Genomic DNA, 16,371 nt, shown 5'->3' with positions numbered 1-16,371 from the left:
CATCAGTCCACACAGATGACCCCCATCCTCCCCATCTTCATGACCTGTTGTCACTGGTAGCTCACTGCTACTCCCAACCTATACCAGGCACAGGGGTATATTTTGCCCCCCGGCTGACAAACTCACACCATTTCCTCTTTGAGTTCTTACCACATTCTGGAAGCAATGTACTGTCCCCTCTGCACTCTAGACAAATCTCCCTTTCCCCAATCTACTTACAAAGTCCAAGAGACTCTCTCTCTAGTGATAGGAAGGTAGGAATATTCTTTCTCCCTTCACATCCCTTTAAAACATTCTTAGCCTTTTGCTTGCCTTTGTTGCTTAGAATTCACTTAGGCTAGGTCCTAAGCTTTAGGACTAGACATGGAACAGACTGGTTCCAAATAGGAAAAGGAGTATGTCAAGGCTGTATATTGTCACCTGGCTTATTTAACTTATATGCAGAACACATCACGAGAAATGCTGGGCTGGATGAAGCACAAGCTGGAATCAAGATTGCCGGGAGAAATATCAATAACCTCAGATATGCAGATGACACCACCCTTATGGCAGAAAGTGAAGAAGAACTAAAGAGCCTCTTGATGAAAGTGAAAGAGGAGAGTGAAAAAGTTGGCTTAAAGTTCAACATTCAGGATACTAAGATCATGGCATCCGGTCCCATCACTTCATGGCAAATAGACGGGGAAACAGTGGAAACAGTGGCTGACTTTATTTTGGGGGGCTCCAAAATCACTTCAGATGGTGACTGCAGCCATGAAATTAAAAGACCCTTGCTCCTTGGAAGAAAAACTATGATAAACCTAGACAGCCTATTAAAAAGCAGAGACATTACTTTGTCAACAAAGGTCCATCTAGTCAAAGCTATGGTTTTTCCAGTAGTCATGTATGTATGTGAGAATTGGACTATAAAGAAAGCTGAGCACCAAAGAATTGATGCTTTTGAACTGTGGTGTTGGAGAAGACTCTTGAGAGTCCCTTGGACTGCAAGGAGATCCAAGCAGTCCATCCTAAAAGAGATCAGTCCTGGGTGTTCATTGGAAGGATTGATGTTGAAGCTGAAACTCCAACACTTTGGCCACTTGATGTGAAGAGCTGACTCATTGGAAAAGACCCTAATGCTGGGAAATATTGAGGGCGGGAGGAGAAGGGGACGACAGAGGATGAGATGATGGGATGGCATCACCAACTCAATGGACATGAGTTTGGCTAAACTCTGGGAGTTGGTGATGGACAGGGAGGCCTGGTGTGCTACGGTTCATGGGGTCACAAATAGTCAAACACAACTGAGCTACTGAACTGAACTGAAGCTTTAGGAAGACTAAGATTATAGACTTCTGTCTACTTTACTCTTCTTAGGTGAGAGGGAGGGTGTGAGGGAGAGTTTGGAAGAAATATATTATTGATATCTCAAAATATTATCTCTGGCTCATGTTCTCTTATTTTACAGACGAAGAGATGGAACTCAAGAAGGTTAAGTAACACTGTGCACAGCTAGTTGGTAGAAGACCCAGGATCTTGGAGGCACGTGGATTCACCAGTGTCTTGGTAAGTTAATCTGCAGAGTGAGGTCGGGAGTGGAGTTGGTTCCTAGCAGTACCCAGAAGACAAGAGATGAGGTGGGCCTAGGGGAGAGGAGCCAAGTAGATAGTCAGCTGTTCTAGGTTCCAGCTTTCTGGGAAATTAGTAAAGTGGAACCTTCAGATTCTGCTTAACAGTGCAGGTAGGACGGAGCCAGCCAAAAAGCCAGCACAGAAGCCCCTGCTCAGGAATCATGCATCCAACTAGAAGGTCTCCATGCCATAGACCTCCAGAAGGAAGTGCAGCCACCAGACAGCACAGTCTTAAGCTTTGCCCTGGGGTCAGTCTGTCCAAACTAATAGGACCAAATGAAAGTCCTGCTCAGTTTGTTTCATCCAGGCAGTGATCATCAAGTTAGCTAAATACCTACCCAACATTTCAACTTGGATGTCTAAGAGGCATCTCAGACTCCACCTAGCCAAAACTGAATTTTTTATCTTCTACCACCAACTCTGCTCCACTCACAGCCTTTCCCGTCTCAGCTAATATCAACACCACTGTTCCACCTGCTCAGACCAAAACCCTTGAAGTCATCTTCAACTCTTCTTTCTCTTCACCCCAGTAGTCAGGAAATCCTGTTGCATCTACCCTCAAAACACATCTACCATCCGTCCATCACTCCCCAATTCCACTTTGACCATGCTGAACTAAGGCGCCATCACTCTCGCTGGATCACTGTAATAGCCTCCTAGCAGATCTCACCACTTGCATCCTAGTTTGCTAGTAATCTGTTCCTAGTCTTATAAACTAGAATGATCTTTTACAAATATTATACAAATTATATCACTCTTCTGCTCAGAGTGAGTCCCCATGTCTCACAGTATAAAAGCCAAAGTCCTTTTAATGATGTTTCCCTAGTCACCGGCCTCCTTGCTGTTCCTGGAACATTCCAGGCATGCTCCTACTTCAGGGCCTTTGCACTGGCTGCACTGGCTATTCTAACTACCTGACGCTCTCCTCCACAACGTGTCCACAGGGGCAACTCCCTCAAAATCTTGCTCAGAACTCAACTTTCCAACAAGGCTCACCCTAACCATTCTATTTAAAATCACTACCTTCCCCAGCCCCCTTAACTCAGCCATACTTTTCCTTCTCCTGTCACTCAGATTGTATTCTACCAATCTACATAAATCTCTTATGTATTATATCTATTGTCTCTTATCTGACTTCTCCCATCTCCAATGGTATATAAATACCACAAGGACTGGAATCTTGGTCTGTTTTGTTCACTTGTTTATCCCAAGTACTAGAACAGTGCCTGGCATTGATAGGTATTTTTTTAAAAGTTGAAAAAAATGAATAAAGTTTACCAAGGAGTATTACATGAGAATCACATGGTAGCATTTCACCTGTCTGGTTTCACCAAGTGGCTTTACTTCCCAGTCCTCTACACTGTTAGAGCATCCATTAATACAAAGGAGGAAAGAGTGTGCTTACTCATTTTTCAAAGCAGCCCCCAGCAAAAGCATCCAGTTCTGCATCTTTGCTCCTTTACCAACTCCTTTTTACACTGACATTAGAGGTTTTCTGCCCCTTTCAGTTATAGAAATTTTGCCCGTCACTCTTTAACCACAGGACCAGTAGTTTCGCTAAACTCAACAGAAAACAGACCCCATGGGGGCTCTCCTCATAGCAGAGTCCTTTCCTTTCTCTTTGAGTTTAGTCTGCATTTGAAATACCACTGCCTGTATCCCCTTTGCAGTGCTGTCAGAGAGAGACTTAGGCAACTCTGTGGAAGCCACCTATCCCTGACCTTTGACAGAATTTCCAAACATATTAACTTCAAACCGATGCATTTAGAACTGTGACCTTGGCCCTGGAAGGCAAGAATACATGACAAGATATTTTATTTTCAAAATGTACCAGGATAAAAAATACTTCTGTAAATCAACCTTATTCTCTTTTTTTGTATGAGACAGATTTAGATTTGGGGGTTGGGTGTAGGAAGGAAAGAGTCCGAACACTAGAGAACATGTTTAAAAGGTTAATTATTAATGGACAGTCTTCCCTAACAAAGTATCAATAGGCAATCTGGTCTCTTTAGCTTCAGAAATTAGCAAGAGGACCTCGGACCCCAGGTGAAACAGAAATGGAAAATCCCCTGTGTGTCTCTATCTTCTTGTTTTACTGCATCTTGATCCAATCAAGTGCCCATGGACAAAGCCTGGGACCAGGTAAGTGCCTGCCTTTTCTCCAGAGATGGGCATGGACTTTCTTCTTTAAATGGACGTTGCAGTGAATCCAAGCCTTTTGACTCTGTCAGATAGAGTTTGCTTCACAGTGTATTAGGTGATTCTATGATCGGCATCACAGGTCATAGGGACGTGTAGCTGTAGGTGTTTCCTAAAATTCTGAAATTTAAATTTTAGGAAACCGCTCTAGGAGTAGAAGTCTTCTCAAAGCGATGAAGTGTCTCTCATATCTGATTAAGAAATAGTCAGGCTAAGACTTCTTTGGTGGCAAATAATCTGAAAGAGTCTCAGATCTTCCTGAGAGTTAATTTGGTGTCTAATTTGCAGTTGAAGAGAACAGCTTGTAATGAAACCTTCTATCTTGCTGAGGTTGTCTAATTGCTGGCTTTCTCAGAAGAGAGGAATTTATAGAATCTTCTTTCCAGTCAGGTTGAACATGGAGCTATCATTGCACATTTTCTAAACCTCACTTTTTCTGTCAAAGTTTTACTCTGAGACGAAGCAGTCATACCTGTTTGTTCTGGAAATTCATAGGTTGATGGTCAAGGTGATCCAAATGCTTGATTAGGCAGGTGGATCACAGGTTCCTGGCTAAAGAGTGCATTGGATCAATAAATGATGGATCTGAAGTGAACTGAACACTTTGGCCAAATGAGACGGGGCTTTGGGACTTTATTTTTGTGTTGGTTACTGGTTTTTCTTTCCTCTAAGACTATGCTTGGAGAGAGCTCCAAACCCAAAGACATACCTGAAAACTCCAGAACATTTTTTTTCTCCTTTAAGAAAAAAAGGCTATTCTTTGTATTTAATTATTATTTTGTATATTAGGTCAGTTAACAACTTATTAGCAGTAGTAATTATTACCATTCATTGAGCATTTTATATGTCAACTACCAGGTTAGTTATTTTGCATACATCGTCTCACTTACAAAACTGAGTCCAAAAATATTAATAATAACTTAGAGCCGTGCAGGCAGAATTGTTCATGATTTTTCCTCCCTGTGTTCACAAGGATGTTGGTGAAGGGCCCTTCCTGCCCCTTGGCCCAGAATGTTTTTCTTATCGAAGCATAACATATATCTCAAAAAATACCTATATCATAAAGTGCTCAATGAATTTTCACAACCTAAGCCAGCATCCCAGAAGCCTCCCTTGCACACGCATCCCTGGAACCTTAACATAGATTATTTTGACTTTCTGGAGCTTTTTGGTCATGGTTGCATATAATATGCGCTCTTTTTGTTCCGGGCTTCTTTCACTCAACATTATGTTGGTGAGCCATCCGTGCAGTTGCATGTGGTATGACACATTCACTCAGGTCACTGTAGCATCCTGCTGTATGAATATACCGCCTTTGGTTTATTTGTTCTGCTTCTGATCGGACCAGATGTTTCAGTAGAGACTTGGGGGTTGGATGCCATTAGAGTCAAGGCAAAGGATGCAAGGCAGGACAGCCTCCCCCCGGGTTGCTGGGTATTAGCCACATTTCCCTCAGCAAAACCTGTGCTGGTCAGCTACTGCTTCCCCAGGGTCCCGGCGTGCCAAACGCTGAGGGAAGTTTCCATTAGCAGGAAGGTTCTTCAGAGAAAAGGATCAGAGACAGGAAGCCTTTTGTTTCCTTGAGAGCAGAACATCTTGGCAGAATTTTTTTCTGCAGGGAGTGAGTCAGATCTGTGTGCACTAGGCTGGTGTGACGTCTTTCTCTTCTTGGGGCACTGCAGGCAAGCAGGCACCCCACAACGGAGCCCTAGAAGGTTGAGTATCTATGCCTTGTAGGATAGTTTCCAAACTGCCCCCCAGGTGATGTTTTTGGCTGTCAGAACCAGGGAGACAGTGCTATTGGCAAGTAGGGCTTAGAAGCCAGGGATGTTGCTAATCATGCTACAGTGGACAGGACAGCCCCCATGGCAATGAATTATTCAGGACCAAGTTTCGATATACCAGGAAGAACTCCCGTGGGATCCTTCCTCCTTAACCCCAGACCTCCCAGCTTACTTCTTCTTCTTCTTATTGATGGCATTGCTAATGGACCCACTAATGTCTTGTACACCCAGTGTATGCCAGACACTGCACAAACATTTCACCCCACCTTCCCCTTGTGGTGGAGTCAGACAGCAGAAAAACGACTTGCCGGAGATCCCACAAGAGGAGCAAGAGGTCCCTAGACTGGATCTGTCTGCTTAACGCTATAGGCTTTTGGCCACTGTGCTCTCACCTCATGGTTTAGCAGCCATAGATCCCTAGAAATCCATTCTGCTCAGTTCCTCTCCCAGGAGAGGAATATTGGGTAATTCCTGTCCACCAACACCAAGGGAAAGAAGATACGGTGAGCATCCCGAAGACCCTAGGACACAGAGCCTCCATTACCCTCATCCCCAGACCCCACTCCTGAGGCCAACACTGCTTAAATGGTAGCCAGTGCTCCTCGACCGTGGCAGCCTCCACCGCCCAGTGATATCCGCCAGCACTGCCTCAGGAGCCTGGCCCCTCCCTGCAATTCCAGCCGCAGCCTGCACATCCCATCCATCAGTCCCTCACTCATTTAACAAGTGTACATAGGCATCTGCCATATTGAAGACAGTGCTGTAGTACAGCAATTCTCAACTTCCCAAAAGGTCCCATTACACTCTCAAAAATTAGTCACAATTCCAAAGAGATCTTTTTTATGTGAAACACAGCTATCAGTATTTACCATATTAGAGACTAAAATGGAGAATACTTTTTAATGTTTTGAATAACAACAAACTCATCCCATTTAGTATATGAAACACGATACTGTGAGGAATATCTGGTATTTGCCAAAGAACAACGAAAAATGAGTCAGAAGAGTGACACTGGGTCACAAAGAAATTTTGCTACTTTTTTCATGTTTGGCTTGATAGAAAGGGCTGGGCTTTTTTTCATCTGTTTCTGTATTGAATTTGTTGTGAAATGTTACTTTGTCTGGACTACACAAAGAAAACCGGCCTCACGTATAGAGAAAGGGAGTTCAACCTTAGAGGTCCCGCCAAGGTCCTCACTCAGAACTGCTTTGTTTGTGCAGCAGACACTGTACAACGTGGACTGCACAGCCACCCCTGCTCCCCACAAGCTTGCTGACGAATCAGGTGGACCTTCCTGAGGAAGACAGGAGCTGCCTGCACTGCCAGAGGGCAATAAGGGGGCCATCATCCATAGAGAATGTGACAGTAATAAAAACTTCTTCTCATCATCACGATTCTAAATAATGCCGGTGATAAAAATTAACACCCCCTCCAAAATAGCTCTTTTGGTCAGAGTTGTAAACAACTGCTATGGTTACTATTGAGTTTTCTTAATGTATACAAAAACTTCAAATGATCACAGTTCTATATCACTTCTCCTTGAATATATGTTCTCTGCTAATGTCAATTTGGAGACCTCCCGGTTACACAGTTGATCCCTGATGATCATTGCCCACGACGTATGCTCATTGCAACTAATTGTTCAGTAACCTCCCAACTTACTTTGTCATCTTACATCCCAAATTCCATGGTATTTATTGCTTGTTCTTGCCTTTAAATAGAAATGGTAGATTTAAAATTAAAAATGATATCATACTAATTAAAAAAAACAAATTGAATCTGACTTCAATTCTGTTATCCTGTGTGACCACTTAGACTTTTGGGTTTAAAACGTAAAACAGGTTTTACAGTGAACTGTGAGGTGTAATATTTTGTTTGGGAAGTAAAAATTTGGGTTCTTCCAGGAAATATCTGTAATGGATTTGTGCATCTTTAAAGTGGAAATGTATTTTTTTTTAATTGTTGTTTTAAAACTAAATAACAAATCAAGAAAATAGTGATTATTACTGATTTTTGCATGCATATAACTGAAAATAGTTCTTATAGAACAAATGGTATTAAAATGATCCGTTCTGGGTTTCACATATATAAGGTATAACATAGTCTAATAAAGGAGATAAGATGTATATATAAAATTTTTTTCAATTGAATCATAAAATGTGATGAGTACCACTGGAGAGGAGTACAAAGGGGTGAGTGTTTGTGTCCCCCACAAAATTCATATGTTGAGATCCTAACCCCCAACAGGATGGCATCTTAGGAGGTAGGGACTTTGGGAGGTGATTCAGTCGTGAGGGTGGAGCCCTTGTAAATGGGCTCCTTCTAAAAGAGACCTCAGAGAACCCACTGGCTCTCTACCATATGAGGAAACCTGGAAAAGGGTTTTTACCAGAACCCCAACATGCTGGAACCCTGATCTCAGACTTCTGGCCTCCAGAAATGTGAGAAATAAGTTTCTATTGGTTACAAGCCACCCACTCTATGGTAATTTGTTACAATAGCCTGAATTAACTAAGTCAAGGCACAGGTAGCGATGAAGAAGCGCTCACTTCCAAGTACAGGTAGACGAAAGGCTTCTGGGAGGAGTCAGCATGTGAGCAGAGTCTTGCAGGATAGAATCTGGACAAACAAGGAGGAGGCTTTCCTTGTGCATAAGCAAAGGCACAGAGACAATAAAGCATACATGTTTTCCAAGCCCAAACATCTTCCAAAAACAGGCCTTCTGGGAAGGAGAAAAAAACTATAGGAAGGAGTTGACAGCAGCAGTGCATCACAACTGTCAAAAACTAGAAACAATTTGAATGCCCAACAATAAACCATCAGGGAGGGAGCAGCCAGCTATTACTAAGTCCTCCTTTAAACAAGCATTGTGTTGAATACCTACTACTGGAAGTGCCAGGAAATTTGTGGAGCAGTAATGATGGGAATCTGAAATAAAAGCCTTACTGCTAACACTTAGGCACTTACAGTGGCACATTATCAAAGAGATCGGTGACCTCCAAAAGGTTACATAACAATTGGTCTTGTAGCTTTTAAAAACAAGTATGAGGAAATTTTATATGCGATAAAGTGGGGGAGAAAACAGGACTAAATAAATTATATATTGAATCACAACTACGATAAAAAAAATTCTTATACTTGTATATCACTAGGGATTAAAAGTATATGTAAAGATCGATAAAGACTTTTAAGGCCATGGAATCTGTATGCGTGTGTGTGTTTTAAGTATTTACATGTAAAAGAAAAAAAATTGAAAAACAACCTGATTAGCAGCAATTAGATCTGTCCTGGATTTGCTGTCCCTCGAGAGACCACGTCCACCCATCCCCACAAGCTCGAGAAGCCCAGAATTTCATCCCCAGTGGGGCCTGCAAACTCCTAACAGGCCTCCACAACTGCAGGAAAGGTCATTCACGAGTAACATCCGAGGTGGGATCCAGAGATGGAAGTCACCCAGGCGAGTGCACGAAAAGTAGAATCAGCAGAAAGTCAGTCCATAGAACTCTTGTGAAATCTTGCCTGCCCTCTGCGAGAGCCCCTCCCACCACACTGCCAGACTTCCTGCCCTGTGGCTGAGCCAGTCTGGAGCCCTCCTGAGGGCATGGTACCCAGAGAGGAGAAGTTTGGGGAGACAGGACCACAAGCCATCTCCTACCCTGCTCGCCTTTCACAAGGGGCTCAGGACTTGAAGCCACATTTAATTCTGGGCCAGGTGAACAAGATTCCCACCACTGCCCTGTTTTCCATACCAGCTGCCACACTGCTATGAGGCATGCTGTGTCCCTGCAGATGAGTCAGCAGGGGGAGGGGAAGGAGAAGCAGGGCTGGGGCAGAGGCTTGCCCGATTTTAGGCCTGGTGCACAAGACACGGCTGAGCAGTTCCACTTACATTCTCCAAGGGCGCGTGACCACCTTGACCTCAGCCTGGGGTGTCTCTGACACCCCTGAGGTCCACGTAGGACATGAGGCACAGCATTTCTCATAGCTGTGTGCTGGTTCTTAGAAGAGTGTTCGTTTTAGAGTGGGGCTCTGTCAGCCAGGGATTGCAGTCCAGCCCACTAGGGCAGGGGGCTGGCCAGGAGCAGGTAAAACATCTGAACCCCCGACAGACATGCTGAGGATCCTGGCCAGACTCTAGCCCCAGGGTCAGAGCCCAGCTAGTCCTGCGGAGAGTGGGGTGTCTCTGTTAAGGTAGACAGCAGGTGCCCCAGCTGCTGACACTCAGGCACTTGGCTTAGGACCTGGATTCAGGTCAGGGGGCAGCCGTACTTCTCAAGAGAAGGTGTCATTCTTGGATGTTGCCATGAGGTAGCGTGGCGACGTCTTGGCAGCCTCAGGGTTTCAGGAAAGGATTTAGGTAAGAGAAAACCTGTGTTTCTGGATACCTCTGGAAAACTCAAGGCTACTGACTGACGTCGCTTTCCTCTCTGCTTATGACTATTTCCAGAAACACTCATAGTTTCAATGTTTCTGCGGGATCTGGGGGGAGCGGGGAGGAAGTACAGAGAAGAGGAGGCCTCCTTGTCTGCCCCAGCACTTTCTCCTCCATGTGTGCCAGTTCACCTTCAGGTCCTGGCTAGGTACGCTTTGGCACAGCTTTTAGATAATGTATTGTGGAACTACTAAAAATAGTTCTTATGACCAGCGGTCCCCAACCTTTTATATCACCAGGGACCAGCTTCGTGGAAGACAGCTTTTCACGGACTGGGGTGGGAGGAGATGGTTTCGGGATGATTCAAGCATAGACATTTATTGCGCACTATTCTAATCTAATGTCGCTGCTGATCAGACAGGAGGTACCAGTCTGCGGCCCAGAGGTTGAGGACCCCTGCTTATGATGATGCAAAAGTGGCACACTGAATATTTTCATTCCAAGACTAAGTGGGACAAAAGTGCCATACCTAATTGTGTGTGTCTTCTGATTACAATTCCATGGAAACACGTGTATTTGAGGAAAACAAATTACTAAAGAAAAGGAACAAACATGTTTACACTTCAGTTGAGTTTACACCTAAATTTCTGTCTTCCAAATTTTATGTAATGTTGTAGTTTGTATATACTATTTTGCTTGAATTATTTGAATAATTTAAAAATTTATATCAAAATGATAAAGCAAAGTGATTTGACTAGTCAGACTCAAACCTTAGTGTGCACTAGAAGTCTATTAAAATATGATTTTATTAAATCTCATTTATTTATAAAATAAATGAATTCTATTAAATTTGTTAGCAAGTTCCTGACTCAGTGAGCCTGGGGTGGATCCAGGAATTTGCATTTCTAAAGGTCCCAGGTGTTGCTTCAGGTCTGGGGACACATTGAGAACCACTGAAAAACAAAAATAGACAGTTAATGGCAAAACAGTAACTTGACTTGAACCCAGGTCTCCTGACTTCCTGGCTTAAAGTTCTTCCCTCAGAAACAATGCAAACCCTGGGGCAAAACTGGTTTTCATTTCTCAGTATCCTGCAGCGGGTAAATGGAGGGATATCAGTGTTCATGATCCTGAATATTGACCTTCCTCAAGGGAGAGTATGAGTGTTAGCTGCTCAGCTGTGTCTGACTCTTTGTGACCTCATGGACTGTGGCCTGCCAGGCTCCTCTCTCCATGGAATTCTCCCGGCAAGAATACTGGAGTGGATACCCATTCCCTTCTCCAGGGAATCTTCCCGATCCAGGGATGGAACCCCAGTCTCCCGCTTTCTGGGCAGATTCTTTATCATCTGAGCCACCAGGGAAGCCCAAGAGTAGCCATATTCCAAATAATATAAAACTATTAAATATTCGTGACAATTTAGTCCTCCAGAATAAAATATCATCATGCTGAAAAGGCAGTGGTTCTTTAATTGAAAAAAGAAATTCCCAAGTTGAGATTTAGTTGTAATTGGTAGAAAAATACTAGTAGCAATAATGAATTAACCATACATAGTAAAGCATGCCTTGGCAGGCCTGAAAATAGGATCAAGAAAATTCTTTTCCTATGAGCTGGGCATTACCATGAGTTGGGCAGAGTCTGTGATAATCCTAGTTGACTAGGACTGGCCTTTCCGTGACCGCAAAAAACTTTCCAGTGACAAATGTTCCAGCCTCCTTGTCCCAAGAGAGACCAAAAGAGTGAAAACAACATACTTCTTCTGAAATATAACAAGATCAACAACAAACTACAGCATTTATTAACCCCCTACTGTGTACCAGGCCCCATGGTCTGTATAAAAAGGTGTTCCTGAGGATACAAAAATGAAAAAGCACACTTCCATTCATCAAGGAGCTTCCCAGCTGATTAAATCTGAAGTCCCCTACAACTGTGTGTATTAGAGATTGGAAGAGGTATAATTTCAACATGGTGTGATAAGTGCACAATTAGATAGGAAACATCACAAGGCAGGAAAGGTTAGCAGAGGAGGCTTTATAGAGGAAGTGATATTTGAGTTGAGCCTTGAAGGAGAAGTAGAAGGATATAGCAAGCAGAAGGAAAAGCATTAGCCAGTCTTGGAGACTTGAAAACATAAAATGAAATTGGGAATCCCTGAGATGTTTGCTGGGCTTCCCCGGTGGCTCAGAGGTAAAGAATCCGCCTGTAATGGCAGGAGATGCAGGTTCAATCCTTGGGTCAGGAAGATCCCCTGGAGAAGGGCATGACAACCCACTCCAGTATTCTTGCCTGGAGAATCCCATGGACAGAGGAGCCTGGCGGGCTACAGTCTATAGGGTCATAAAGAGTCCAGCATGACTGAAGTGACTAAAGTGACTGAGCATACACACATTCTTAAATATAAATTGAGTACGTGCACACAGACAGTTGCTATAGCTCAGGGTAGGGCACAAAAGAAGTGGTCGGAGGTGAGGGCCTCAGAGGGCACGCTAATGAGTTTGGCCCTCGCTCTGGAGGCAGTGGGGCTGCCACTGAAGTTGGTATTTGGAAAGGGGAGGGACTCGGTCACTGGCTGCCTTTCCTGCTGGGTGGATGGCTCTGTCTCACAGCCTGGCTAAAATTCTAGCCACTCCCTGATGGAAAGCCATGTTATCAGCAGGAAAAGACAGGGGTGGGGCTCAGAAGTTACAGGCTCTGCAACCTCACCTGACTGAGGCCGACCAACACTCAGACTTACCCATGGGCAAGTCTGTTTGAAGTTTACGTGTTAATTGCTATTCCTAAGCACTAAATGGTAGGAGAGATTTACACCAATGAAACCGAGGCGGGTACACATCATAGAACCTTGAATAGGAACCTACAATTTAAAAAGTATAATACCTTCTTCTGAGTCTCAAAAGAGAACCATCTGCAAATTCCACATCACACTAGTTTTTAGACCTATAGCAATTTCAACGTTAAAAACTCACTCCTGGGACTTCCCTTGTGATCCAATGGCTAAGACTCCACACTCCCAACTCAGGAGACCCAGGTTCAATCCCCGGTCAGCAAACTAGATCCCACAAGCCTCAACTAAGACCCAGTGCTGCCAAATAAATAAGGAAATACTCATTTAAAAAAAATCTTCTTCCTACCTACATGGTATCACTTGATTCACACAATATCCTGGGCAAGTATCATTATGCCCATTTTACAGATGTAAAGATTCACCAGCCAAAGGCTACAGGGAACACACTTGGAATCAGATTAAAGTTAGGATTATCTGGTTTACTGCAGCTAGGGAAGACATACTTCAGAAAACTCGAGAGCATCCCTACATGAGGAGTTGAGAGGGGCTTCTTAGAAAATCTGGGCTTGTGCTGGGTGAGACTACAGAAAGGCTGGGGAAGCTGGGGAATTCCAGAAGGCAGCTGTGCTCACCACTGCACCACCAGTGCGGCACGGTAGTAGCCGTTCTCAGTGGGACTCTGTCCAAAGGGGAGGGGATCATTCAGCTATCCGGTATCTTAATCTAATTAATTGTTGTGAAATCATTAGTGCTTAATTTAAGTAACAACGTTCCAGCAGGCGAGGCTAAAACTGGCATTGCTACAGGAGCAGCAGTCCCTCCTTGTTAGCTAGAAGCAGGCACTGTCTGGTCATGTTTTTGGAGTCCGAGTGGCCTCCTTTCTGTCCTGCTGCAAACACAGATGCAGAGGGTTTTTGTAGCATGTTGCTTCTGTGTTGAGGGCACTGTCTATGTTCAGTTGGGAATATCATGGTCTGGCTGCCAGCAAGGCTCGTTTTTGTTGCTGTTGTGTTTGTTTTCCTTTTCTCACTTACCCAGTAACCCAGGTAATGTCATTGACATCTCTTGATACCTCTGCCCTAGCCAAACAGCCTTGGGTGGCTGCCTCCACCTCCTGAGCCCACAATCTCTCACCAGTGTTGACCCTTCCAGCACTGACAGCCTGAGTGTCACCAGGGCTCATCAAGAGCCATCGTGGTGCCCTGAGACCTTCAACACCTACCTTATCAGCTGTCAGCTATTTAACCATTAACGAGAGAAAGAAATATGAACACAAAGTTCTACCCACTTTAAACATGAAACACTGACCCTGCCTTAACCCTAGTGCAACACAGTTGCCTTGAGCCATTCAAAGATTCCCAAACACCAGGGGGATGAAGGTGCAGTTCTGTAAGAGCAAGCCAAGCAGTAAATAACCATTAGACCTTTCCTTTCCCAAGGCTGTTTTATACTGGTCCAGACATGCATTTGTTTTTGGTTTGAGTAACAACAATAAAAAATATACATTTGATGTTTACATTGTTTTGAGTAGAAACGAGGTGTATGAAATAATGTGCTTAGTTGCTCAGTCATGAAAGACTCTTCGCAACCCTATGGACCACACCCTTCCAGGATCCTCTGTCCATGGGATTCTCCAGGCAAAAATACTGGACTGGGTTGCCATTCCCTTCTCCAGGGGATCTTCCTGACTCAGGGATCGAACCCTGGTCTCCTACATTGCAGGCAGATTTCTTCATCTCTGAGCCACCAGGTAAAGCCTCTCCAGGCAAGAATACTACAGTGAGTTGCCATTTCCTTCTCCAACGCATGAAAGTCAAGTCGCTCAGTCATGTCCAACTCTTAGCGACCCCACGGACTGCAGCCTACCATGCTCCTCCATCCATGGGATTCTCCAGGCAAGAGTACTGGAATGGGTTGCCATTGCCTTCTCCGATATGAAATAATAGTAACCACTAATTTTGAGAACTTTTAAATGTGCCAAATGCTTTGTCTATTTGTTTTCCTTTATCCATGCAACCTTCCTGGAGATAAGTATCACTGTCACTACTTTACAGGGGAAACTGTGGTTTAGGGGGACGAAGCAGCAAGCGCAGCTCCAGGATCCCTGGGATTCTCACTGGTGCTTATTTCTGGTGATGCTGGCTCCCTTCAGAGCCCACAGGGGTACATTTGCTTTCAGAGGTTTCCCACTTTGAATGTTACTCAATGTCAGGGGAGCCTCAGACATACTCTGAGCCTCTCTGGGCCTGGCCCCTTCTAACTAGAAGCTTGCACTCATCTTACCCATTGTGAGTGATGTCTACCTCTCAAAGGCCCAGGAGAAAATCCACCCCTGGACAAAGTCCTGGTCCCCTTGTGTCTCAGCTTCCATCACAGCCACTGGTTCCCCAAAGTCAAGCTCAGAAACAAGGGGTAAGCCCAAATCCAGGCAGAGAAAAAAAAAGAAGAGGCCTCATGACACCAAGCCTGAAAATTCTGGGCCAATTTAAGGCAACCAAGGATGCTGTGAAAAGGTTAAAATATTTTTTTCTTCACCCAAGAATGCTCTAGGAACAGAGTTATTTTCATAAGCTGAGCCAGACCCTCCACAGAGAGCTTGGTGACATCAGTAAAAGAGCACCTGAGAAGCCTCCTTTTGTGAGGTCTTGCCACTGTTCCATGATGAGGTCCTCTTGGTGTGTTGTTGCCATGGCCTGGCCACCTCCTTCAGCCACACAGAGGGGCTCCTGTCCCTGAGATTTATGATCAGAATAAGTGATCTCAAAGTGAAACCATGTAACTCACATTTGGACTTGAACTCAGCCTCACACCTGGTCTCAGGAATTAATGAAACTCGGGTTCTTGATGTCTCATCACAGAAAGAATTCTGTGACAAAGTGATAGATAAGAAGTTGATTTATTTGAAGAGAAACACACTCCACAGAGTTTTGACTGTCTCAGAAAATGAGAGCAGCCTTGGAATATGGCATGTTTAGTTTTTACAGGCTGAGTTTCATAGGCTAATGAGTGGGAGGAGTATTCCAACTATTAATATTTCAGGGAAGGGGCAAGGATTCGAGGAATCGGGCCACCACCCACATTTTGACCTTTGATGACTGGCCTCAGAACTGTCAGGGCAATGGTGAGTATGCCACTTAGCTTGCAGATGTGTTTCAGTGATCATATTTTTGTTGTTCACTTGGTAAGTCGTTTCTGACACTTTGCCACCCCATCGACTGCAGCACTCCAGGCTGCCCCGTCCTTCACTGTCTCCTGGAGTTTGCTCAAACTCATGTCCATTGAGTCAGTGATGCCATCCAACCATCTCATCCTCTGTCATCCGCTTCTCCTCCTGCCTTCAATCTTTCCCAGCATCAGCGTCTTTTCCAGTGAGTTGGCTCTTCACATCAGGTGGCCAAAGTACTGGAGCTTCAGCTTCAACATCAGTCCTTTCAATGAACATTCAGAGTTCATTTCCTTTAGGATTGACAGGTTGGATCTCCTTGCTGTCCAAGGGACTCTCAAGAGTCTTTTCCAGCACCACAGTTTGAAAGCATCAATTCTTTGGCACTCAGCCTTCTTTATGGTTCAACTCTCACATCTGTACAAGACTACTGAGAAAACCATAGCTCTGACTATACA

The 16,371-nt window shown here is 44.2% G+C and overlaps 1 protein-coding gene across 2 annotated transcripts in view; it reads left to right on the top strand.

The window, feature by feature from the left end:
- LIPC (lipase C, hepatic type) overlaps nt 1–16,371 on the top strand; it is a 186,727-nt gene that overhangs the window by 20,441 nt on the left and 149,915 nt on the right. For both annotated transcript variants that reach the window (XM_070797494.1, XM_070797493.1), the window contains exons 2-3: nt 1,448–1,545; nt 3,623–3,752. In XM_070797494.1, the coding sequence (XP_070653595.1) occupies nt 3,732–3,752 (21 nt within the window). In that variant the 5' untranslated portion in view covers nt 1,448–1,545; nt 3,623–3,731. The remainder of the gene's footprint in view (nt 1–1,447; nt 1,546–3,622; nt 3,753–16,371) is intronic.

The sequence above is a fragment of the Bos indicus genome, chromosome 10 (assembly GCF_029378745.1).
Source record: "Bos indicus isolate NIAB-ARS_2022 breed Sahiwal x Tharparkar chromosome 10, NIAB-ARS_B.indTharparkar_mat_pri_1.0, whole genome shotgun sequence".
NCBI classification, from domain to species: domain Eukaryota; kingdom Metazoa; phylum Chordata; class Mammalia; order Artiodactyla; family Bovidae; genus Bos; species Bos indicus.
This window is presented reverse-complemented; position numbering and strand designations above follow the sequence as displayed.